This window comes from Sinohyriopsis cumingii, chromosome 8, assembly GCF_028554795.1.
Source record: "Sinohyriopsis cumingii isolate HCF-2022 chromosome 8, ASM2855479v2, whole genome shotgun sequence".
NCBI lineage: Eukaryota > Metazoa > Mollusca > Bivalvia > Unionida > Unionidae > Sinohyriopsis > Sinohyriopsis cumingii.
In genome coordinates this window covers 94,140,038-94,167,158 of record NC_142968.1, presented here as the reverse complement: position 1 = coordinate 94,167,158, position 27,121 = coordinate 94,140,038, and the positions used below count along the sequence as shown (strand labels likewise).

General features: G+C 37.6%; 1 protein-coding gene across 1 annotated transcript in view; it reads left to right on the top strand.

Moving 5' to 3' along the window:
- The window catches only part of LOC149794163 (uncharacterized), a 73,487-nt gene extending 46,919 nt beyond the window's left edge, over positions 1-26,568 (top strand). The window contains exon 4 of the mRNA XM_089968254.1: positions 20,702-26,568. Within this exon, the coding sequence (XP_089824380.1) occupies positions 20,702-24,636 (3,935 nt within the window). The 3' untranslated portion in view covers positions 24,637-26,568. The remainder of the gene's footprint in view (positions 1-20,701) is intronic.
- The last annotated feature ends 553 nt before the right edge of the window (positions 26,569-27,121 follow it).

Genomic DNA, 27,121 nt, shown 5'->3' with positions numbered 1-27,121 from the left:
ATCCATCTTTTAGAAGATTTATGGCAGCAGCAGACGATAGATATGGTCATAATAAACAAATGGCGGAAGAAAGAAAACAGCAAGAGAAAGAAAGAAAACAGCAAGAGAAAGAAAGAAAACAACAAGAAAGAAAAGAAAAAACTAAAACACGAGGGAGAAAAGAAACATCACAGGAAGATATTCAACCACAGGAGCCAATAATTCAACCAGAGGAATTAGGAGCTAGACCAAAAGAAAGAACTCCACCTCAGAAAAAGGAGAGAAAATCGAAAAAGAAAAAAGATCAGAGTGATGAATCCAAATCACCCGCTGTTGATTTGTATGAATTCGATCCTAATTTATCCGCCGATAACTATTTGAGGAGTGGAATTTCGCATTTAATCAGTAACTATGATTCAACAGTTGGAATGGCTGCGGATGATTCTGAAGATAATAAAAGATTTTTTTTGAAGGGAGAAATTTTTGATAAAATCACTGAAGATGCTGAATGGCTGGCGGTAATGTATTTTGGTAGTTTGAAAAAACCAGTAGTTTATGGAGATAAAAGTTTTATGAAATTTATAAGGGATGTTGGTAACAAAAGAAGAGAAATAATAGATGAGAAGTATAAAATTCGTCAATCACCTGCAATGGCGAAAGAGGCATTTATCCCCCAGTTTCCTCCTCCTTCCTTCCATACCCCTTCAGGACAACCACCTGAGGGTTTGCCACCTAAAAGTAAAAGTTCACCACCTAAGGGTTCACCACCTAAGGGTTCGCCACCTAAAAGTGATAGTCCTGAATCATTCTCCTTTGATATTCGCCATCCTCCTCTCTCTCCTACATTATATCCAAGGGATCCTCCAGTACCTCTCTGGGGCCGCATACCTCCAGAACCAACATCGTCAAACTGGAAAGGTTTTACCGAACCATTATTTTACGACCCTAAGAGTAAAAAACTAGAAAGACACCCGGATGGGACTCCCCAAACTTCACCAGAAGTATATTCACCACTGACGTCGTCAGGGACATCACCAGGGTCATCACCAGGGTCAGCAGAGGAGAAGAAATCTTCAACGCCGTCAGACGATTTATTCTACGTAACGCCATTGGAATCTCCAAAACCGGATCCATTAGGAAAAGGATATGGAAGTGGATATTCAGTTTGTCCCGATAGTGTTGTCAACGATGTATCTCGCCTCGAAGTATTAATCGGAGGAAAACGAGCCGGAAATAATTCCCGTGAGATAGTCAACGAAGCATCAGATATTTGTCAGCGATTATTCCGTGGTGGTATCATCGATTCTCACATTTATAAGGAGTTTGTCGATGAGCTTATCGATTAAAACAACATAATTGAAATAATATGATTATTCACAAAAATCAACGCAGACCAAGACAGGTCCGCGTAGTAAACTCTCGATTGCCAGTATACAAATATATTCACGGTAATGGATTCGGCGATATCGTTGGAAGTCTTGTCACGCGAGTAATACCTAAAATTGGACCCGTGATTAAGCAATTTGGGTTGAAAGCGATAGGAAAGATCGGCGAGACTGCCATTTCTGGTATCGGTAATTTGGCCAGTAAAGGCTTCAACGCTATCAAAGATAAAATATTAAGTTTAGTACGTAAAAAGCAACCCGTCAAATTACCCATTACCAGAGAAATGCCACCTGAAGTCAGTAAGGCTATAAATGATGCGGCAAATAAAAAAATAAATGATCTAGCACAGGAAGCTGCTATAACAAATCTAGCGCAGGAAGTTGCTAATACAAATCTAGCGCAGAATGTTGCTAGGACAAATCTAACAAATACAAGTTTCGTTTCAGGTGATGGTCTTCGTTTTAGACGATATTATTAATAATAAATGTTCTCACAAGTGTCAAATGAAGTATTTAACATGGATGAACCAGTAGGTATGGATACATCAATGCGAGATTTCCAGTATTTCTCGTACGAGGTAGTTGAGCCAGATTCAAGAAATCGAAAGGAAATTCAAGTCCACGATACAACAAGATATTTTCTTCCATCTGAGGCGTATATCGAATTTGTTGGAAGGCTTGTTAGAGCCAACGATACCAACTTTGGAGCAGATTTTAAAGTTGGATTTGTCAATAACGGCATTATGTCATTATTCAAGAGTGCCACTTACATGATCGATGGAAAAGAGATTGAGTCAATCACGAATAATGTTGATATAGCAACGACGATCATAGGACTAGCAAGATACTCGGATGATTTTACCAGATCAGCCGGTCCTAGTATGATGTTCGCGAAGGATAATTCTAATGAAGCGGAACATAATCGGTATAACATCGCTGTACCAAATGATCCAGGTGGTAATCCAGCCACCCAGATGGCTTTAATAACTGGCGTCAATGACAATTACAATCTCGGATTTGCCACGCGAAAACTTATGTTGGTTGGTCCGAGTTTAAGATTTTCCTGCGCAATTCCGTTATCTCATATTTTTGGATTTTGTAGACATTTCAGAAAAGTTATTTACGGAGCGAAGCATACGATATCTTTCGTTCGAGATGTCAATGATGACAGAGCCATCTGGCGAGGTGCAAGTGCAGATCCCCTTGATATCGGCAAAGTTGTCCTTGAAAGAATTACCTTGTGGATGCCAGCAATAACACCATCGATGATCATAGAAGAAAAATTATTATCATTTATGAATCAAGGTGGAAAATCCGTTATGTCCTGGCTGACAACTATGACTGACTCCTACGATATTGATATTAACGGAATATTTACCTGGCGAATTGCTTCACAACAAGGTTCTTCTGCACCTAGACATATCTTTGTTGCCCTTCAATCTGTAGATAGAAATGATCAACTGCATAGTCACATGATATTTGATCGATTTGGGGCAACAAACATATCATTAAGAATAAATGGCCAACAGGAGCCAACCGAGGAAATAGCCATCGATTATGCCACCAATTCCACGGCACGCGCGTATCATCGATTACTAAGTTTTATGGGACGCGATCAAAATATTGATACCGGATTGCAAATATCACAACTAGATTTTAATACACTCTATCCTATCTATTATTTTTCCCTGGAACATCTCGATTTAGTAAAGCAGTCGGTTGTTGATATTCATTTCAAAGCCAGAATTAACACAGGAGGACCAGCAAGAGCAATCGCAGTAATTCTCAGCGATAGAACAATGATCCTGGAGGGTATCAGTGGTAGAATGAGAGTCATCGATGCACCCGTAGAGAACATGTAACAAATTCTAAATTTAGATTAAGTGATTATTAATATGCCATACGATCACGTTAGTGTAACTCTGACCCCCGGTCAGGTGAAAAAACTTCAATCAGCAACAGCAGCGCGACGAGGTTTAAGTTTAACTTTGAAAAGTAATCAACTTCACGGTGGACCTAACAAACTATCGTTAACTAAAAATCAACACGGACATTTCACCAAAGCCAGATCGGCAAATACTGGTATTCGCTTGAATCTCTCGATAGGTGCAATCAGAGATATGATCAAAATAGGTGGTATTTTTCCTTTATTCGCCGCTATTCCAGGATTAATAGCTGCAGCGGCTCCCCTGATTGCAAAAACAATAGGATTAGGTGCACTTGGTGGGGCGGGTTCTGCAATAGCAGGAAAAGTTGTTGGAAAAATTATGGGAAAAGGATATCGCAAAAAAAAGAGAGGCGGACTTCTCTTACCCCTTCTTCTCGCAAAAATGATGCAGCCGCAACGACAAGGATCCGGCCTTTACCTAAGACGACCCCCGTACGGATCCGGGTTAAGTCGAGCTTACCAACCTCAAATTTAGATTTAATCAGTGAAGTAAAAAAAAAGAAAATAAAATTTTTTAGAGGCGTATTTATGCGAGATCAACTACCGGATAAACCAAATCCTACCGAGACAGGAATAATAAATCTCGATAAAAATTCCGGTCCTGGCACTCACTGGGTTGCGTATGCGATTAATCCTCGCGAAATCATCTATTTCGATTCATACGGATTAGCGCCGCCAAATGAATTTATCAAATATGTGTCAAAATTAAAACTTCCGGTTTGGTATTCAACACTCCCAACACAAACACTAGTAGATCCACCAATATGTGGCCGGGAGACAATTAATGTCCTTGATGCAATTTCAAAATCATCTCGTCCTTTTCGCAAAATTTTATTTGAATATACCGTAGATAAATATCATGGTTGACATTTACGGTAGGTCTCTCTTTAGGAAAGAAAAAAAAGACGCAGTCGACATCGATACATCAAAGTTTGCAACCAAGAATGATATTAATAATCTTTTATCGTTATCAGAAGTTGATCCTGGTGAAGTTGCTGTATTTCAAAATACCGAAGGGCGATTACAAACTAGCAACGTCAAAATAACTGACATAATTAAGCGAGACGAATACCGCGATCATATTAGTCAATTTACTCGCCAATCGGAGATGGTATTAAAATCTGTTGTTGATATCGCCGATATTATAGCAAAATTACCCCTGAAGGCCGATAAAACATTACACGACGAACTTCAAGATAGAATGACAAAAAGACTTAACAAACTAAATAACGATCTTAAAAAACTTGACGATATTTTAGCTAAATTTAGCAAAAAATTTGACGAGAATATAAAAACATCAACTGATACTTCCTCCGCATCAGATAAGAAAACCGATGACGATCTCAGCGAGAAAATAAAAAAAATCAACGAGGAAATTACTGGTATTCTTGCCAAAATTAACGAAGTAAATATCTTGATGAGCCAGAAACCATCGATCGACGATCTCAACAAAAAAATCAACGAGGAAATTATTAAACTCGGTAATGTTGTTGTTCCCGAATTTACCAGGGGAATTAACGCGATGCAAGTACAAATAAAATCCATCAATGATGAAATTAACGTGGTACGTGAATTGGCTCGTCAAAAGTTAGATACATCAACGTACGATGAAAAAATTCAAGATTTAAGCACGAAACTTCTTGCTGCAACAGCAAAGATTGACCAATCCGTTGATAAAACTGGTCACGCCACTGACGTAAAGCAATTAGGTAGGGAAATTATCGAAACAACCACAAAAATTAACAATATCAACACAAAAATATCGTCATTGAATATCCCAAGATTGGCGAAATTTTATGTGCCAGATCATTTGATAGACAGAATTATACGATGCAATCTAACATTTGTGTTAACCATAAATAATCTTACCTGGACACCCCAGAATGACACATTTAGCTTTACCGCGCCAATTGCTGGCGTATATCGAGCACATATTATCTCCGATATAAAATTTAAGGTACAACCGGATCAGAATAATAAAATTTATGAATTCTGTCCTGGATTTTTTATTATTTCGTTAAGTGAATATGGCAATCCAACATTCACGCTAGAACCGCCAGATAGAACCACCATAGGACCGGTGAAGTATTTTGCAATTTTCGAATTTTTATCCGAATATAGGCAGTAATTCCGCAATTGTTATCGTAGATTAATAAATGAACGCATCGGATTACCGTTACAATCAGGCGCGATCATGGCAGGATTCGTTGCGAAAACAACTTGACGATTATCAAACAAAAATAAATAAATACCAGCGCAAATTAGTTATCATTGATGTTGCAGTGTACGCGGTATCTGCTGTGGTCGCTGGTGCGGGTATTGTTTTATCCGCGGTAACAATGATAGCGCCAATCGTAGCAACAATAATAATCTCGTCAACAACAGCAATCGCGGGTGTTCTTAATATCATCGCAAAAAAAATATCCTCGTGCACAAGTGAAAAGTTATCTTCGTACAAAAGTAAACTAACTAAAGTTAGTGACGCGTACTCGAAGTTATCATTGTTACTTTCTGAAAGTCTCAATGATGGTATTATATCCGATCTAGAATTTTCTTCAATGATTAGTATTTACTCGGAGATTGAACAAATGAATATTAATAATGTCCGAGTTAGCCCAGATCGTGACAAACACGACACCGCCAACAACAACGTTAATATCGCTAAGTTCAACGAAACCCGAGTTTAGCATTAATTTCTCAACACCAATTAACGTTAACGAAATTGCGTTAACACAATTGCGCGTCTACAATAGCTGGCCTAATGTTAGATCGAAATCATTTGGTAATTTGATGCCAAATAATTCACTTGTTTTTGCAAATAAGAATAAACCCGATGGAACACCCGATTGGATCGTCGTTGGTATACCAACCGGTAGTTACGAAATTGATCAGCTGAATAATGAGTTTACCACTAGAATATCAAATTTAACCGGCGATGCTACTCCGGGAATAAAGATATCTTCACATGATCCAACACTATCGTCAATGATAGAAGTGAAATCACCGTACGTGGTAGATATTTACCAATCATCGATCAGGAATATATTAGGTTGGCCCGAGGTCGCACCTCTGATAAAACCAAAGAAATCGGATGTTATTATTCCAGGTTGGTATGATGAAACTCTTCCAGAACTACCGGAACCAAAAAAGGAAGATTTTACAACCGACGAAGGATGGTATGGAGATATCAAACACAAACCTTTGATCCACAGCGCCATCAATCTCATGAATAACCACAAATTTAACCTGGTAATGTTCGCTTTCACTTTTATTAACGAAAGAATTCTCTCATGGCTGCCTCTTCCTAAAATCCCCCCGGATGTGAAAATCTTCGACGCTACCCACATTAACAGGATAATAGCCCCCATAGACGGTATCTTGGTAAGAAGAACTCTAGACGAGTTTATTCAAGAACACGAATTACAATTAAATTTATTGCGAGGATCATTTCATGAATGCATCCTAAATAAATCTAGTTCATGTAGCGAAATTATAAAGCACGTGAAAATTTTAAATCAACTTGCGAATGATATTGAATATTATCATGATATGTTTATTCGGGCGATAATCGACGATATATCAATTGCCGAATATGTTCTTCCTATCAGCAAATTCGAGTTGATCAAGAACTCGGGTGAGAAACAAAAATTCATGAGAGTATTTGAATTAACCGAGGAAACACTGCCAAATTTCAAATTTCCCAATTCTGATTTTGATGCGATGAGAAAATCCGTCACTGATACCATTGATGATTTATTTCCGAAATTACATGCCGCATGGACCAAAAAAATACATTCAGAATTGATTCTTAAACACAATAACGATCCTGACAAAGGTGGACGACATATATCGCCGGGTATCGTTAATATAACGGAAGTTATCGCGATTTATCTTCACGCGGATGTTGTCGAGGGTAGCTACAACGTGGATTCGTCAGAATCAAATCAAGCTCATCAGGGTTTTATATTGTATTCATTTTCACCTAGCGCATCTCCCGGTTATTTGATAATCAAGGAACCAATGAATCCGTTTTACCTGCGATGTCATAATCGATTTTTGTCAAGAATAAATTTCAAACTAACGGATCAGAAAGGAAATTTACTTGATATACGAGGAGAAACTGTAAGTATCAATCTTTTGGTGAAATCGTGAGAATCTCTGATTCCCGATTTTTAAATCGCAAGTGAGATTTTCCAAATCTGTATCCCAGAAATATTTCTGGGCGAAAAAAATAAATAAAATCCAGGGAAATTTTCAAAATTAATCTTTTTTTTTTGTTTTGCGGAGATATTTAATTATTCTTCGTCACTCTCCGAATCAAATATTATTGGTACATAGGAGAATTTGATCCATGAATCAGCATCATAAGAAAATGTTGCGTTATATTTTCCTTCTGCCACTCGTTTTACTGAATGCGAGTCAATAACGAAATATTTTGCTGCTGCAGACATCGATGTAAACGCGATTTCCTCACCTGTTGCTTGATTCACTGATTTAACAGTCCTCGAATAATTAGGAAATCCACGGTTATTACCAAATCTTGAATTTTCACTCTGGGTTACCGCGCGCAGATTGGAAAGTTTATTGTTAAGTTTATTACCGTCAATGTGGTCGATAACAAGTCCTCTCTCTATTGGTCCTTTGTAGCATTCGAATATAAATCTATGATTCGAATAACATTCTGTTCTTTCATTTCTTTTATGGACTGTAAATTTGAGATATCCCGAATTACAAATACTACCAACACGTTTCTTTGTTTTGATGTTTCTGACATTACCATCCTCAGATGCTTCGTAACCTTCGATGATGGGATGCGATTTATATTCACTCATGGGAATCGCTGATTTCATTTCCATATATGATATTCTCTTTGTTTAAATCGAAATTTGCTTTGAAACGATTAATATAATCTTCTTCACAAGATATCACTGACGAGGATCTTTTTTCATAATATCTCCGTAACTCACGATATTTTTTCCCTCCACAGGAGAAACACAATCTTGTCTTTCCTCGAATGCCAACTTGGCAAACTAAACATCGCTGTGGTCCTTTGTTACCTCGTCGAATTTCGTATATATGAGCGCCACAATATTCACCTCTGCAGGATTTGTTACATGATTTTGTTGATCCAACTGTTATCCACGCGCATTGCTTCATTATAATTTAAACATTTGTCTAAAATATAATAATGGATTTATTTGATCTTGATGAGGCAGAATATATCATTCCTGAAGTTGATAGTGCGAAGAAGGAATTTTTTGATGATGGAGCGATTCATACCTGGTCAACTTGGAAAACTAACTTTGTTGATGCTACGATGAATCTGGAGCGAGCGAAGAAGATAATCGAACATATAAAAAACTCACACAAAGAAGAGAGATTTATTTTCGGAATAAAATTTATTGCACAAATGCCCGATGACATTTGGATTATTCGTGATAAACGAGATCCAGTACGTGGCGGTAAGAAAAATGTTGTTCTTGATAAAAATTCGAAACCGGGATTGCTGCTAGGTATAGACGGTCCTTATTACGCTAGAGCTTATCCTTCTAGTGCTGTTGTTTATGGAATTTATCGGCTGAATAATAATCCTGATGTGAAAAATCTACCTGCGATGAGGGAATCTCCGATGATAAACTGCGTAGCTGAGCGAGTTATCGAACATATGAGGAATGCCCGTCGCGGATCTGGTCTGACTCAATTGAGATTGGATAAAATTAATTCATGGGCAAAGACAGTTACTGATGGCGCATCAATCGATGATGTTGCTGCGTTAAGTAAGAAACTTAAATTTCCTATTACGGTTAAAACACTATCGGGTGAAATATTATATTCGTCGCCGTATAATTCTCGAGGAACACCAATCGAAATTGTTGATCATAATTCACATGCGTGGAGTCAGTCGGTAATGATATTCCCGCGAGATCGTGTTGTTAAGTTTTATCCCGTGGAATCCAAAGATAGTTCCGATGCCATGTTTAGGTTTATCAAACTATTAGCCAAGTCCGATCCAATATCGATTTGGTTATTTTCTAGCGAAGAAAGGTATGATCAGTTTATCTTGCCACGCGGAGATATTTACCGTGATGAAATATTACATGAATCAATGAGAAATATCGCGGTGAAGTATTCATCAAATCCAGATCAGTTACTGACAAATTGCTTTACTGTTCCGTCTGTTGCTGCTCACGCTGCTAGAGAAAGAAATTCGTGGAAACCTACAAGAAATGAATTTCTTAATGATATTCAACTTAGTTGTATCGAATACGGCCATGGAGGATTATGGAATACCAAATACAATTTCGAAGATATGATCTCCGTTGATATGAGCGCATGCTATCCTGGAAGTTTCCTTGGGTATGGCGATTGTGCAAATTACTTTGCTAAATTCGGTCATCCTACTAACGAGATGACGAGAGTGGCAATTAACGGACCGTTACCTGATTTTGTTATGACAGGATTCGCTAATGTTACTTCGTTCGAACTCGCTGAGAATTTGCATAAAATTTGTTATATTTGGTTTGGTCGGCATTTATCTCAGCGAAGATGGGTCCCTACGGTATTGTTGAGATTTATGTTGGATTCGTCGATGTTAATATCGCTGACGGTAAGTGAAGCGATTATATCGTATAGAAAGCAGACCGAGGTGTGGTTACCCACGGATTGTGAGAACGCGAAAGATATTGGAAGAAAAATAATTGGTAAATTTACTCAAGGAGGATCAGTTGATCATAAACATCGCCACGCTAGGTTATTTATCAATGATGCGGAGATGGATTTTATTATTGCTGATACAGTGTCTCGTGGAATATTTTGCAACAGAGAAAATATTATTATTGATGGAGAAAAATTGGGTACAGTGATCACTTATCTCGATGGAGAATCCGCGCAGTATACTCATTTAAGATCATCAATGCTCGCTTATGTAAGTATCAATCTGCTATCAATGATAAATAAATTTTCTGATATCGCGGTAAGGGTTGCAACGGATTCATTTTATATCGATAAGAAATTTCAATGTAGATTGGAAAATTTAATCACCGATGGTTCCTGGGGAACTTGGAGAATAAAAAACGAGGATATTCTAGATTATTGTGAGGACGCGGATGTAGAAGATTGCGATAAGTTTCATAAAGATAAATACGATGAAGTATCAACAGCAGTATCCGCGTTCGATCCAATTTCACGAAACAAATTCGTTTACCTAAATGGTCCTGGTGGTAGTGGTAAAACAACACGAGCAATAAACTTATTTTCAAATTCTGATATGATCGTGTTAACTCCAACTCACAGATTAGCGAGAGAAATAAAACAACGTGGCGTTAATTCTTGTACTTATCATAGTTATTTCAAATATAGTGGTGGATTGTGGGATCCGGCTCGAATGGGAAACAAATATATCAACAAGATTATAATATTTGATGAAATTTGCACGGTAAATTTAGTTGTGTTAAAATTATTCCTGGGTTGGCTAGAAGAAAAAAATACCGCTGTAATAATGTGCGGAGATCACGGCCAACCTGATCCTATTGATGGTGAATCTCCTCACAGGTGGCTTAGAAATTTTGTAGATTATTATGAAGAAATTGACGCTGATTATAGATCTAATGATATTTTACTGACCGAGTTTAAAAAAATGATTCGATTGCAACCTAATAAATTTCAATGTGATGTGATGAGAAAAATAATCGACGAAACTTCGATGGATAATTTTTTAACTTTGTGGCGTCCAGATCATCTGATTGTTGCTAGCAGAAAAATTGTTCGCGATGTTATTCAGGAAATATTATTCAAACTTCATTGTGATAAATTTCCAACATTGCAGGTGCCGTTGTGTTATAGGCCAACTGATACTAGGAAACAAAATATCAATGTTATTTTGCCATGTGGAGAAGAAAAAATATTAGTTTTGAATGATATTATTTTCGTTGATATTAATCTTGTCAATGATGCAATAAACGCAGAAAGATCGCCATGGAAACTCGGATACGCAGCAACGATACATTCATCACAAGGATTAACAGTAGATGGTCAAGTCTGGATTGTCGATGATAGAATTTCCTGGTCAAATTTAGTTTATCTGGCCGTGTCTCGAGTAAGAAAATTATCTCAGTTAGGTAGAATTAAATTTCACATTAACGACGATGGTGGTAATTGAGTATCATTTGGAATTACTTGTAGTTCTTCTTTGGTAAATCCTCGTTGCGGTGCTAGTGAATCTAGAAAATAAATCGCTGGCCTTCCTGATGATCTTGTTACGGCCGATATTTTATGTGTCGTAACACTCCAGTTTGGATCGGTTGCTCTTTTTCTGCCACCCTCGGCTTCTCCCTCCTTATATAAATACCTTACAATAACGCTACCTAGCACAGGCGGAATTGTGGAACTTCGCTTTAGTGGTATATTTGGTTTTGTAATTGCAGTTGCGGGTTTCATTGATATTGTTCGTGTTACTTCGTTATTTAGCGCATTAATCACGTGAGGTAATCTTGTTACCCAATCGCGAGATCGTTTATCTTGAATAAATTCTCTCGCGTACTGATATCCGAATAATCGTTCTGCAAGAGTTTTATTGAATCTCTCAACGATAGCTTGATTGTGATGAACACCTACAATACCGCGACGGATTTTAACGTTATTCTTTTTCATCAGTGAAGTAACCGCGCCAAGAAATTCTCGACCTGGATCAACCTGGAGAAGCTTCGGCCATGTTAATGGAGATCGTGAATAAATTTCGCTAAACGCCTTAGCAATATCTGTTGCTGTTTTATTCGATAACGGTTCCGCTTCCTTGTACCTACTTGCAATATCAACAACCGTCAGAACATATTTGTATATAACTCCGTCGACGGTATCGTAAGGAAGAAACATAAGATCAGCCTGATGGACTTCATTAGGGACGCTGACAGAGAAACTCGCATATGATATTTTCTTAGGCGGAGGAAGATAAATTTGCCAGACTGCTTGCCTCGATAGCCACGATTCAGCGACAGATTGCTTTACTTTTGCTGCCTTAGCAAGTTTGGCTATTGCTGATTTTCCTCGCCAAAATCCTCGCGGAGAATAATATATTTGCTCCATTATAAATTACCAGCACCTAGTACTAATTTACCTTTCATCGCGCCTTTTATTAACCAAGTTGCCAATTTCTCTTTGAAATTTTTATCAGGAATAGCATCTATTGCGTGAATTAATTTAATATCAGCGAGATGTCTTTGTTGTAAATCTCCGCTGCGATATGCAAGATCGTGATAGTAGCATGCGTTATCGATGGCGTTTACTGGATCCTCGCCAGGATTTGGTTGATTATTATCGTTAAGTCTTATATCTAGCCTTGTACCAGGTCCGCAGTAATTATATCCTGGTAAATGTTTCTCTCCGGGATATTTCGCCCAGGGAGCTCCAGGTAGATTTGTTAAGGAGGTTGCGATGTCTCCTCCGGTTCTACTTTTTTTTTTACAAATCTAAACTTAATTGTCTTACAAACTTCACATTCTCCCTTAATTGCATTCCTGTTGTTGCGTGTAACGACTTCGATTGGATTTATCGTAGCAGTTCGAGTGCGACACTTAACACAATATGAATCCATAATATTCTAATAACATGAATGTAATTGATTTTTCAGCCACAAAAAAACGCGAGCAAGTAAAGCACACCGAGGCATTACCAAATTCGATAAGAATGATAATTATTGGACCATCTGGTTCTGGAAAAACGCAATTGTTGCTAAATTTGATAATGAGATGGTTAAAATGGGATAAATTATACTTGGTTGCGCCGTCCGTTGATGATCAGCGATGTTATAAAGTACTAAAAGAATTTAGCGATAATACTGAAGATGGCACAATAGAATTTATAACGGATATCAATGAGGCTCCATCAGTGGAAAGTTTAGACGGTGATGCTAATAATCTTGTTGTTTTCGATGATGTGATGCTGGATAAGCAAACTAATCCGGCCAGGATATTCTCGCGCGGCCGACACAAGAACACCGATGTGATTTACGTGACGCAGCGATATACGCAAATTCCAAAGGTTATTAGAGATAATTGTAATATTTTATCGGTATTTAATGGCGTTGATACTCACACGCTAAGGAATATTCATCAAACTTGGTGTAATGGTGATATGGATATAAATAAGTTTAAAAATTTCTTTAGTCACGCTCAGGCAACTCCGCACGGATTTGTCACGATTAATCTTCATGATCCGCGTAGTAGATATCGAGTCGGTCTTGATCAGATTTACTCATAAATTTGCAGCCCACCATAATTCAATTATGGCAAACAAATTTTACAATACCCCCCCTAAATTTTGTTGTTTTTTTTTATGTCTGAAAATGCACTTTGGGTTGAAATTTTGCGGATTAATTTGCGTAGGAGGCTTTATTTTTGCTTTCTGAGGCTTCTACGGAGAAATGTTTGATAGGAGGGTTAAATTTATCTGAGCCACCTGGTCTGTACGACTTCCCTGCTGCTTTTGTTTTATGTTCACCCATTTACAGGCTGGTTCCCATTTTTCCACACATTTAGTACCGTTTGCATGAAGGGGAGGCGTAATCTATACTGGGAGCTGGAATAGCAAAGCAGTAAACTCAGAGGTGTTACAACATGCAAGCTAAATAAATATAAATATAAACTTTCATTGTTGCTGTTGCTATGGTGTGTAACTTATGGAGGAAGAACCCGGGAAAACCCTTGGAAGAACCACCGACCATCGAGAAGCTACTGGCAAATTGTCTCACGTGGCCATATTAACCGATCCTGATACTCGAACCCAGGTGAGATGACAGTGATCCATAAAGATAAGCGCTTCAAACCACTCAGCCACTCGGAGCCCCAGTATAAATTTTCGGTGCTATTAGACATAAGAGGTACATTACAGTAGATGTTAAACAGTGGGGACCTTCTGCAAACAGTATAAGATAACATTTACTAGGGCCAGAAAGCAGGAGCCCAAGCAGGTTCGAATGTTCGGTTTCATGGATAAGGGGGATTACCACCCAAAAATTGTCATTTTCAAACAAGCCTTTGAAAGAAAAAAATAAAAAAAAATTGTTGCACATTTAAAATATTTGCGAATAAAATATGGCGTTGTATTAATGATAAGCAATAACAGAATAGCAAGCGTTGATATATGTTTCTACCCCTACAACTAAAATGATTCTGATTCAAAGTCATCTAAGCTCTCCCATGTACATCCTAGTGATAAGAAGCTAATATCTGCAATAATGATATTTAAGAAAATAAAGAAAAAGGAGAGCGTAAGACATTACGCATGTTAATAATTCCATAACTCTGTAATGAACTCAGACCTTGAATTAAAAGCCAAATGTGGAAATGTAATGGACTAAGAAGGGTGGTAATTGTTTACGGGATTTATTACAATTGCTCCAGACGAAATAAATAATAGTTCACGATTGTATCGGAGTTCTGGTTAACTGATGCGTAAAGGTCTTGTTGACTTTGTTATGATCTCTATTTTATACCATTTAATCCATCAACTTGACTTATCACGTAGTCGGTAAACTTTGCCTATAGTGTGTACTGTTTCATATTTTTGATATTATAACATGTGAACATATCACTTTATATGTGATTCTGATTGGTCCAAATAAGCTCGTGAAATTATTGTGCAGTGTTTCTTTTACTGACTGACTGCAATCGTGGGAATTTTTTTAAACCCCGCCTTCTGGAATGTTTTTTTGTCAATGAATATTTTGGACACCATATTTTTTTTATTCGATTCACAAAAGAAATTGGGGTAAAAATGGTCTCGTATGTCTGATATGGCCAATTTACCACCACAGGGGATTGTCATGTCATGTATAACATATCAGAACATGAAAAATGGCTAAAACCGCAAGACAATAACAACAAGTAAAACTAATGGTAGTACTCAGTTCATAGCGAATGGGTAGGTTGGGATTGGAGGGGGAAGGTAAACCTGAAGCATGGAGTCCAGCCTATGTACAAGCGTGGTTTACATGTTAACTTACAGAAGTACATAAATTCACGTCTCTTCACAGAAGAACGTGGACATAAACTGGTCTCCAAACTGAGAGAATTTTATCCAACCACTGCATATTTAGGCGGTAAATATGTGATGCAATTCCGACTCAAAATGATTAAAAAAACAAACATTATGTAGTCTGCTGTTCCAAGTCAAATACTGCAAATATCCGGTCACGAATAAATCACAATAAATATGGGAATGTCTGCACCCAGTAAACCTTCTTCGAATGAATATTGCAACAATGTAATGCTCAGTTGTGAAAGTGGTATGTTAGGTTACGTACACATGGACTGTCTACGACTCTACGCATTCTAACCGATACTGCATCAAACAATGTGACATCACGAGTATTGGACATTTTGTTGAAAAATGATTCTGTATTTGTAAAATGTTCTGTTTATTCGGAAGTACGCTTGTTCTCTGACTTGTAGTTTGTAAGAAAAGTATAATCTACTTGTAAACGTCAATACTAGTTCAACTTTGTTTGGAACTATTTTTTTTACGCACAACAAATGCATGGTGCAAAGTCTGTCAGAATGAACGAAATTATTTGTTCTTCTATCTAAATAATTTCCATTGAAATAAAACTATGTTCGCAAAAGCATTATTCAACTCGTTTCATAAATTCAGTATTAAATCACTACCCATTTGAGATCCTCTATGTATTACGCGTTATGTTTCTAGAGTCCTTGTATAACCATGGATACAAATTGCGACGTTGTGAAAAAAATTAATTATTCAGAATTTTGATATGGTTATTTCTGAATGTTTCTGTTTGAATTTCATGTTTTTGCACGTTTGATGTTAACCGTTACGGTGGCCTAGTGGTTAGAGCGTCCGCCTCGGATGTTGGAGGTCGTGGGTTCGAACCCGAGTCAAACCAAAGACATACAAAAATGATACTAACAGCTGCCTCGCTTGGTGCTCAGCATTAAGAGGTTAGTGTTAGGACTGATTGGCCTGGTGTCAGAATAATGTGACTGGGTGGGACATCATGCTACATGTCTTCGGCATGATGCCCCAGTGCTAGGCATCACTATAAACTGTCACATTGCAGACATCGTAGCGATATGACTGAACAATTGTTAAATCTACGTTAAAAATCCAAATTACATCACAACACATAACGTTTGATGTTGTTCCTTTGCAAACTAATTTTGCGTTTTGTAGTTTTTCTTTCGCTTTTTATTTTCATTTATAAAATGCTGCCAAATTCAGTAAGTAAACAAATGAGAATTCGAATATCAAGTTTATATTGGAATATTCGCAGAAGTGAATTCAGAGTAATATATTCGGTTGTTCGTTTCAGCTCCATGCCAGAAGTTTATTTAATTGTGTTTCCCATGTTGTATTTCTAAACATTCATAAAAATATCACAGCTTGTGACCGTGTCCTTTAAATAATATGTATTTCAGCTCAAACTGTTTTTAATTTTAGTTGTGACCAACATATTAGCGCGAAACTTTGTAGGGAAAATAATTGTCAAGCGAGAACCGGAACACTCAGGGTATATTAGAGATTCAGCTGCACTCAAAAGAAAATGTGGATGAAAATGCGGGGAGATTATGCTGGCCTTTTAAAGACGAAATAAATATCATTTAAATTAGCACAAGTATTTGTCCCATATTTTCAGTGTTCCAAAGAAAACAAGTTTGCTGTTTATTTGCAGCTTATATTTAATATTTCCTTACGATTTATCAAAAGTACATGTGCGTTAGACCAGGAAAGCTGGTTTTTGGTTACATATCATGCATTTTTCCACATGAGGCATTTATGTTACTGCATTGACAGGGGCTGAGCTTTTACTTTTATCTAGAGAGACTAAACTTGTACTATGACCTAAAGGGACTGAGGTTTTACTATGATCTAGAGGGGCTGAGTTTTTACTTTTATCTAGAGAGACTAAGCTTTCACTGTGATCTGAGGGACCGATCTTATTCTATGATATGGTTCGGGACAGTTTTTACGATCATCTAGAGGGGCTGAGCTTTTACTATGATCTTGATCGGGACTGAAATTTAACTATCATCTAGAGGGACTAAGATTTTACTATGATCCAGAGGGACTAAGTTTTATCTATGCCTGGTTCGGGACTGTACTTTTACTATTATCTAGAAAAACTGAGTTTATACTATGATCTTGGTTGGGGACTGTGTGCTTACTGTAATCTTGATTGGGACTGAGCTTTTACTATTAACTCGAGATACGGAACTTTTACTATGACCTTGATCGGGACTGCACTTTTACTATGACCTAGAGCAGTATTCCACGCGGCCAGCCAAGCCGTATCCTGTGGCCCGCAAAATGATTGGCGTCACAAGGTGTAATAAGAGATAACAAAGGTGGTGCGGCACTTAGGCCATCGGAAATGCCCCCAAGCGGTCCTCAGGGTGGTTTGAGTTTGAGATTCCTGATCTAGCGGTACTGAACTTTTACATTGATCTTGAGGGACTGAGGTTTTACTATGATCTTGATCGGGACTGAGCTTTTATTGTGATATAGACAGACTAAGCTTTTACTTTGATATAGACAGACTGAGCTTTTACTGTGATATAGACAGACTGAGCTTTTACTGTGATATAGACAGACTGAGCTTTTACTGTGATATAGACAGACTGAGCTTTTACTGTGATATATATGAAATATTGAAAACAGTATCTGGATAAATTATAAATAAATAGTGAAATATTTTTTTTGGAAGTATATACTTAAAATTACAATTTGAATTTGTAGGATCTCTGTATTTTCCAGTTACGTGACCATTTTGAAGAAAGCCACTTGATTATATATGTAATAATTAAATTGTTTAAGTAGCGATTTTAACTGTCATCATAATCACAAGCATGTATGACATGGAGAAATCACACATTGATTGGTGTCGATAAAAAAATCCAAATAAAGCTACAATGGGAATTAGGGTACAGCGTATGTTTACCGAAATAAATTCAAAACCTGTCAGTACATGATTTCACGTCCAAATGACGAAATAAACCAAACAATAGCACCCAAAGTCCTTACAAGTAAACTTGCAATCATTAAAGTATGTCGCTTGATGATGTTACGCTCTGAATCCTGTTGGAATAGTCTATCACGTTACTATTGTACCACCACTCCATCAATGTTCACTGTATCCATCCACGCAAGAAATGAGTTTACGAAAATAAAATCTCTTCATTTACACTTAAAAATATGCATTAATTTCAGAAAAATACACAATTTGAAGCATTATATTTACAATCTAAATTTGTAAAAAATGCGGAACTTCTTTTTATCCATATAGTAGTGGAGCTGTTAAAAACATGAACACAGAATATAGAAAGAAAACAAATAATGGAAATAAAAGAGTTAGCCTTGGAAAATATATGATAAAAATATTAGAAAGTCTATTATGTTTTTGAGTAGACGTATGGAAACATATCACTCGTAAAGTGTAAACATTTTGTATTGTCATATGTGGCTGAGCCACTCGTAAAAATACGTTTCTCCTTCACTCATGAACTATTTCATTATATCAAATGAAAAACGTAGATGTTCTTTGTTTATACCAAATTAAGCACACATTTTTTATCGACCGGTGTACCCGAGGTTGAAATCGAAGGCATTGATTCAGTCATCCTGTCTGTTTTCTTGAAACAGTGCATGGACAGTGCTATTCTTCAGCATAAAAACCTAATATAAGCCAATTAAGATTCCCTTAAAGAAAGAAAATTATATCACTTCCACAGAACATTTTCTGAAAATTCATATCGTCGTACGCTGCTTCGTTTCGATAATATAATTTCGATTATTATCTGCACGAGGGATTACTATAAACTCGAGGGATTATTTTCATGACAGAACACTAATACGTAGCTTTTGCTGCTCGAGTTAGATGGTAAAATACGTGGCTTTTGCTGCTCGAGTTAGATGGTAAAATACGTGGCTTTTGCTGCTCGAGTTAGATGGTAAAATACGTGGCTTTTATTAATAGACTGTCTGCGTGAGAATTTAGACCTAACGCTGTAAATCAATCTTGACTGAATGAATTAATCAGTCGATATGTATGTAATTTTACATACATTTATTCCTATTTCAGCTTGGATGTATCAACTTATTTCTTTAAAAAAGTCGATAAATTGATAAACATCCTTACGTGAATCGTGTATTCTAGAAGTGGTTTACTGCATTTGATTCTTTACTGAGGCTGCCAGATATAGGAATCCTAGTGACCGTCCATCTTTCCGTCGGGTTCAAAATCTCGTTAAGCAACCATTCCCGCAGTTTAAATGGAATGGCGTGAAACTTCATACTGTTATGGTTATCACCTGCAAAGTACACATCGACCAATCACTGTGCTCCCGTAATTTTATTTTAAACCGTTGTTTCCCTTTTTGACTTGCGGCTGAACCAAACCCTGTAATGCATCTAGTCATACATTTTTGACAGATCACCTAGGAACATGGTAAAGTCGGAACATGGTAAATGTAATGACTATCATCTGAAGACAAGTCACTTAGGTCCTTCAAGTTGTTTCAGAGTTGCTATCCATTTTTGTTCCGTCGTTTATAATGGATTGCCACAAAGCTTGGAACGAAATATGGCCGCTACCTCTAGATACGCATATTGACAGATCATTCTGTCCTCTCACTGTTTCCAAGAGTTATTGCCCTTTTGACTTGTAGTTAACTGCAGTGTGTGGGAAAATGTTGTGAAAACATCAAGTCTCACCATTTCAGTGGATTGCCATATAATTCGGAAGTGATCTGATCATGATCTAAAGATGCGCATATTAACAAATTGCAATGTTGTTGTGAATTTTATTAGAGTCATTGCCCTTTTTGATTTGGTGCCCGATATAGTGTATGTTAGAACACAACTAGTCTCAAAGTTGTCAATGAATCACCATACGCCATGAAACTTTGTAAAAGTTATGGCCATCGTCTGAAAATGAATATATGGACACACCACCGCGTTCTTTCACTTTCTGCTAGAGTTATTTCCCCTTTCGTCCATCAGTTGAATACATTGTTAGTCAGAATCGTGCCAACTCTTGTAGTATTCATTTTATTGTTTGAAATGTTGTGCATATTATGATCATCACCAAAAGATATGCAAAGTGCTCTATCATCATAGTCACACTATATTTAGGAGAATTATGCCTTCATCATAATGTAGGGAAGGATGGAGGGCAACATGGGTATATCTATGTCAGCAAATTGCTCACCAATGTTAAAGTATCTCTATAACTTTAATTCACGAATGGGTCGTTCATTCAATTACACATCATATCCTTCTGTAAGTTTATCGTTTTTATCTCACTCTGTGTCGACCAATACATGTGTGAATGTAGACTGGATAATACATCATTTATTAAATTACATTGTATATATTTCAGGCAAAGACTGGGGCATGTGTCCCGATGGGATTGGTAGGATTGGATGCGGTCCGCAGGAGGAGTACGTGAACTGTGCTGATATTGCCATAGACCCGGCGACCCCCCAGGACCTTGATTTAGGTCTCAGTGCTGGTTTCTTTGATTTTCCCCTAAACAGTGTCAGACAGGAAAATATTCTCAATCCAAACCCAGATGTAATCATTCCTGCAGTAAAGCTACCACCTGGAGGAATCCCTTTATCGATGGAAACCATTAGAAACGACGTTATGGTTGAACCTGCTTCATTTGCAGTGTCTGGTATTCTTGATACTGGGGCTAATATGATAGAGCCTAAAAATGGACAAGGTGCGTCCATTTCTGTTTTCCCCGATAGGTCGGGCGATAGTGGAACAGCTATACAACCAAAATTTGAATTCTTCAATGGAGAACACAGTACATCTATTGTGCCACCGATGACTGATACAATTAACGCTTCCACAACTCCAGCAAATACGGGCGCACAGAAGGATGACATTGTAGTGCTTCCATTCATGGGAGATAATGTAAACAATGAACCAATAACAAACTCCAGTTCCGACGGAGGCAGAGTCCCTGGAACATATACTGAGGTCATGAAAGTGAAGGGCGGTACTAACGCAGAAGCTACAACGATGCCAATTGCAAAGGGCGTGTTTTTGGATATAGAAAAATCCTATATCAGCAATGTAGGGCCGTCATTATATAGTCAAATTACAGAAACAAGAACTGGTACTGATGTAACATTTTCACAGAAGAATGATACGGGCACATCTACAATGGGAATCCAATCAACAACAGATGACGTACATACAACGTCTCAACAATATGATACAACAACACCAGGGTCTGTTTCCAATACATTTGATAAGTTAGGGAAAGAACATTCGACAGGGCACATAAGTACAACTATACCTACCACTGCTGAGTCTATAGTACTTGATTCAGGCGGTACATCTGCTGCTGATGTGGGCATGGACGTGACCCTTCCGACTGAGTTGTCTTCCACATCTAATGCATCTGATGCCAAAAATGAGACTGGAAGATTAGGCTCTCTTGCCAGTAGACAAACTAGGAGCATACTTAGAGTACCAGAGTTATCTATTGAAGCGACAACAATATCTTTAAATCAAAGTTCTGATTTAGAGAGAACGGTTCAAAGCCAGGAGAATATTGAGACTTCAACGGTTATATCTAGTAAATTACAAAGTGGAACAGCATCACAGAGCCAAGCAGGTAATTTCTCTATCATGCCGGGTCGCCTATTTGGAGTGCCTTTGGTTCAAGACTCTGGCAATCAAGTAAGTACTAAGATGAATGACTTATCAATGTCGTTGCCAACAGATGCCGGAGCTAGCCAGGCAGTAAACATATCTTCTTCAAGCGCATCTGTTCAAAATCTGTCCACCATTAGTGGATCTCTAAGTCTATTTGATAGGGGAACACAAACTGATCTTACTTCATCAAATGGATGGTTCAGAAATGTCGACGGGAACTCGGTTCAGGCTGTTCAAATGACGTCCTCCGGACTAAATTCCCAAAGCGGTGTAACTAATGATATACTGAACCAACCGCAAACAGAACCAAAAGAAACAGCAACAGGATATGAGTCATGGGTACAGCCAACAACAATAGTTCCTGTCATTACCTCTTCAGAAGCATCTGCTATGAATGAACAATCTAATCAGTCACAGTCTATACGATCTAGAATTATGTCCATGATGGGACAGTCATCATCTGGATTAGGCTCTGTGAATGAATCGACATCTTCGGCGACGTTTGGGGGCGTTACAAGCGAGAGACCTATCACATCATCTCAGTCCCAGGCGAGTCCGATTCAACTGCAACCTATCTTTGATAATTTACTACAAGCCCTGCAGGCCAGAAACGTTGGTTTTTCAAATACCTCGCAGACATCCCAACTAGATACAAATATATACGAACAGCTGCAAGCTCTGCAGGTTTTGGTTCTGGAAAAAATATTGAATCAACATATTCCCAGATTTCAGAACTGGAATACACAGGGCATTCACAGTAATACTGTGATGTCCCCTGGGACAGGACCGGATGCATGGGTACAACCAAATGTTGTAGGCAGTCAACGGGCTACTTTAGAAACAACAACAGAAAGAGCATCAGTTTTTGTAGAAAATGCACCAGCATTAAATCAAAAGGAAGTTGTCGATTCTGCACAGGAAAACAGCGGTAGATCACAAAACAAACTTCAAGAACAAACCAGCAGTGAAACGGGTAGTAACATGGTCGAGGCAAATGCAGTTGAACTTCAACAACAGTCCAATAATGTGCAGCAAAGTCAAGATGTCAGACGAGGAAATATAAATCAGGGCATTATTGACAGTACAAATTTCCAAGCTCAAAATACCATAACTAATGGCAAAGATGCAAGGCAAGGGCAAAGTCAAGCAGAATATGTTAACGCCAATGCATTACCAAGTAATGAGGTAACAAGTCAAGCAGACACTATAAGAAAGACTGCACATACAGAACAACTGACCTTGCAGAACAAAAAAGAACATAATCCGACAGAAACAGTCAATCTTTCTGCTACCAGGCAGCAAGATTCACAAATTGTACTAGGTACTAGCACTAATTCTGCTCACAAATCGCAAATGCAGACAAATACAACTGCTCAGGTGGACAATGCGACCTCTATAGATTTTCAATACTCAATGCAACCAGTCAATCGGGAAGATTTCAGAAATGTCTCTCAAGGGCAAACAGCAGCAATATCAGATAAGCAGACCTCACAAACTCAAACTGGAAATAATGTTTCTGTCGTCAGTACTAAACAAAAGCTTCAAGAGAATGTAGCAGTGCAGACGCAGAAAGAGGTTAATGTTGATACAACTGCGACTAAATTAACCAATGTTACTCAGGAAAGAACACATGAAAATCCAACATTTACGATACCACCAATTCCATCATCAGATCAAAGAAGCGCTTCATGGTCTGATCAGTTGGATTACGTAGTGTCGACTGAAGCTTATCCATCGAACACGTATAAACCAGAACCATCTGGCGCTGATGCTTGGTTCTTGCCTGATCCTGTTCCATTAACAACCATAGCACCACCAACACTACCAAAACCTCAGTCCCCGAATTGGGAACAGAACACTCGTGGGATTAGCAACCGAGGAAATCAAGTTTCACAGAGAAGTATATATCCTAGACCAGATCGACTGTCAGCAATGTATCTGAGAAGCATGTTAACACAGCTTAGCCCGGAAACGAATCCTCTTACGATAGTAGTTGGGTTAACACCTGATATTCTTATGAGGGCTGGGGTAAACCCACGTATAGCAGAGAGTGGGAATTTCGGTGAAATTGTTACTGCTCTTGAAAATGTGCTCGGTGTATCGATACGCTCTCGTCGTCGTGGAGCAGCTGTGGGTCCAGAACCCATCGACTTAGGAGGAGCCGGATCTGCACCATTTGATTCACTGAGTAGTCTAGGAGGAGGTGGAGCAGGTACAATGAGTGGTATGGGCCCCAATGACCAAGTCATGTTTCGTGATCAACAAGCAATGGATGGAGTGATTGGTGCAAGTGATATGAGGGGAAATGGTAGGTTTATGGACCCAGTTCAAAGAAGGCGGCAGCAGCTCAGAACCGAGGTTACCAGGAGAAGACAGTTCATGCAAGAAATGAGAATGCTTCAGGATGTGATGCAAATACTTGGCCTCGGCCCAGAGCCACTGGAACCCGGGGATCCTGGTTACAGACCTCCGGGCGGACAAGGTCTAGGGGGCCAAGCTAACCCGGCAGCCGTGTTGGATCCAGCAGATATAGCGCCAGGTGCCGGGGGAGCGGGTGGTTCATTGGGAGGCGGTATGGGGATGGGCAGATCTAGAAGTCAAATGTCTCAGCTGAATGCAGTGTTGGAAATGATTGGATTGTGAGAAAATGAAACATGTATAAACTTTAAACAAAAATTGAAGGAAAGGTTAAAAGGAAAGCTAGTTAACGTTCTTCGGCGTAATCAATGGAAATGGAAGTTTGTTTGCTTTAAGGGTCATTTCTGACGGTATATCATTCATTGTGATACAAGAATTTTTTCGAAATAAGACTTTATTTAAAACGGCAGAATTTTTCTGTATGTAGATAGCAGTAATGTTATTGATTGCTTTTTCTTGGCCGCACACGTGACATAAATTGTTCTCATGTTACAGCTTGGGGCTTTATTGATAACCTCTTTCTGTCCGTCGGTCGTTTGTCAGTTACTCTTTCTCCTAAACTGATACATGGAAATTCATCATACATTTCTTTTCTATTCAACGTATTCTTATGGACGAATGATTAAATTTTTAAATCCTTTCCTGGCGTTCCTTGTCAGGAGGGTTCAATGTTTTATGTAGAAAAAAATGCTATTGCATTGATATTTTTTAAGACTTTATTATCATTATATGAACCAGACTTCATATATGAAGTTATGACAGAAATAACCAGAATATAAGTAACTAGTTTTGGATTATGGGTCACTTATGGTTGGTTGTGCATGGGAGAAGTGAACGTTGCACGTAGTCTTAAAAGGTTTCAAATGATAATATTTCAAACAAAGTATAGGGTTTCGCGATTGCAAAGCTTTAGAAGCTTTTATATTTTAAAAAAGTTTTTTACCTGTACATAAATAATATTCATAAACTCAGAAAATACATCGATTTCGCAAATCAATTTCAATACGAACATTTATTTTATTTTGTTTCTGTCACATTTAATTATTTAATAAAGATAGAATATTATTTATGTGATTTATGTTGACCACCATTAAAATCTTTTCATGTTAATTTTGCGTAAATTGGGACTAAATTAGGTCACTTCAAATTGTTTCTTTATTGACCAGAATAATTTTAAAACACTTGATCGTGTATAACGCACTTCTGTTACTAACATTACATAATCAAATTTGTTAGGGCATCGTTTACTCGCACAAAAGCCATCGCTGTTAAGTCTACCATTGATTTCAAGCACCTTTTTACATAGGAATGAAACAAACTCCCTCGCACTTTTTGTCTTTGATGTTACTATATATAACACGAACATACTGTACCTGCCGCCGTAATGAAATTTGTAGTTTTTTGTGCATGTGTATTATTGGTATGTAAACACATTTAAAAACTATTGACCTGTCAACTCATTAAAAACTATAGCCCTGTCAAGTCATTCAAAGCTAATGGCATTTTAACTCATTAAAACTATTGGTATGTTAATTCATTGAAAGCTATTGACATTTCAACTCATTCAATGCTATTGGTATTTTAACTCATTAAAAACTATTGGTGGTTCAACATATTATAGGCTATTGGTATTCCAACATATTCGAGACATGGAATTTATTCAGAATAGTCTATGCATTTGGAATTATGTTAGAACATTTAGGATTATTTGTGATTTAATTCAATATTCTGTCAGTTACTTTTAAATTTTCACTTTGAATTTCAGGGAAGTAAATATATTGTTTATTTAATTATATAAAACTTGAAGGTTTCGCTTCTATTCGTTACATAGTTTAAGACCATGGGATAAAAACTTCCAACAGAAAATGAAACTGTAATATCAAAGTATGTGCGTTTCGTTCGATTCTAAGTATTGATGTTTCGTTGACTACATGGAATGAAGAAACAAACTTCGTTTTATTCCATGGAAAATAACAAATTTCGCATACATAGTAACGTACATCGAACTAAAAAACCTATTTAGTCAGATGTCTTGTTGGCATTTTTTTTCTGTTTCTTTTATTTTCGAGCAGACTGAAATCTAGAACAATTTCTGCAAAACCTAAATTTTGTACTATTTTGTTCTTTCATCTCTGTTTAATAAACCTTGATATACGAGAGTGTGTAGCCTTAAGGACTCACAGTACTAATTCAGTTCCGATGGTAGAATTATGTAAACACCATGAGATGAAAAATTCAATGACCTTACATTTTTGAGTGCTAATGACCTATTTTTATCAGTATATATGCATCCACGATAACAGCTCCTAAGTAGAAAAAATTATATGAGCCGCGGCCTTTTCTCGACCTGCACGTGTTTGAAACGTGTGCGTTCAATTTCGCACCAAAGAAATAGGTGCTAATTTCAGTCATGATTATTCTAAACTCACTGATAAAGGTCTGAAATCCCATCAATAAAGCAATGCCTCTATTTTTTCAGTTACAGCTATGATAAACTCTCAAAAGATTCTTCTTCCTAAAATATAACTTTCATTATCAACCAATCCTGACCAGCCAAACCCATAAATACTCGTCCTTAACGGTTATTCGAACCTGTATCATGTTTGCTTGAACTTCATGTAATATTTGTTCATTGGTTATATTTGTAGGCGATGAGTGATTATGCTTTATCTGTAAGTTTGATTGAGACTGGCATTTCAGATCCATTGAT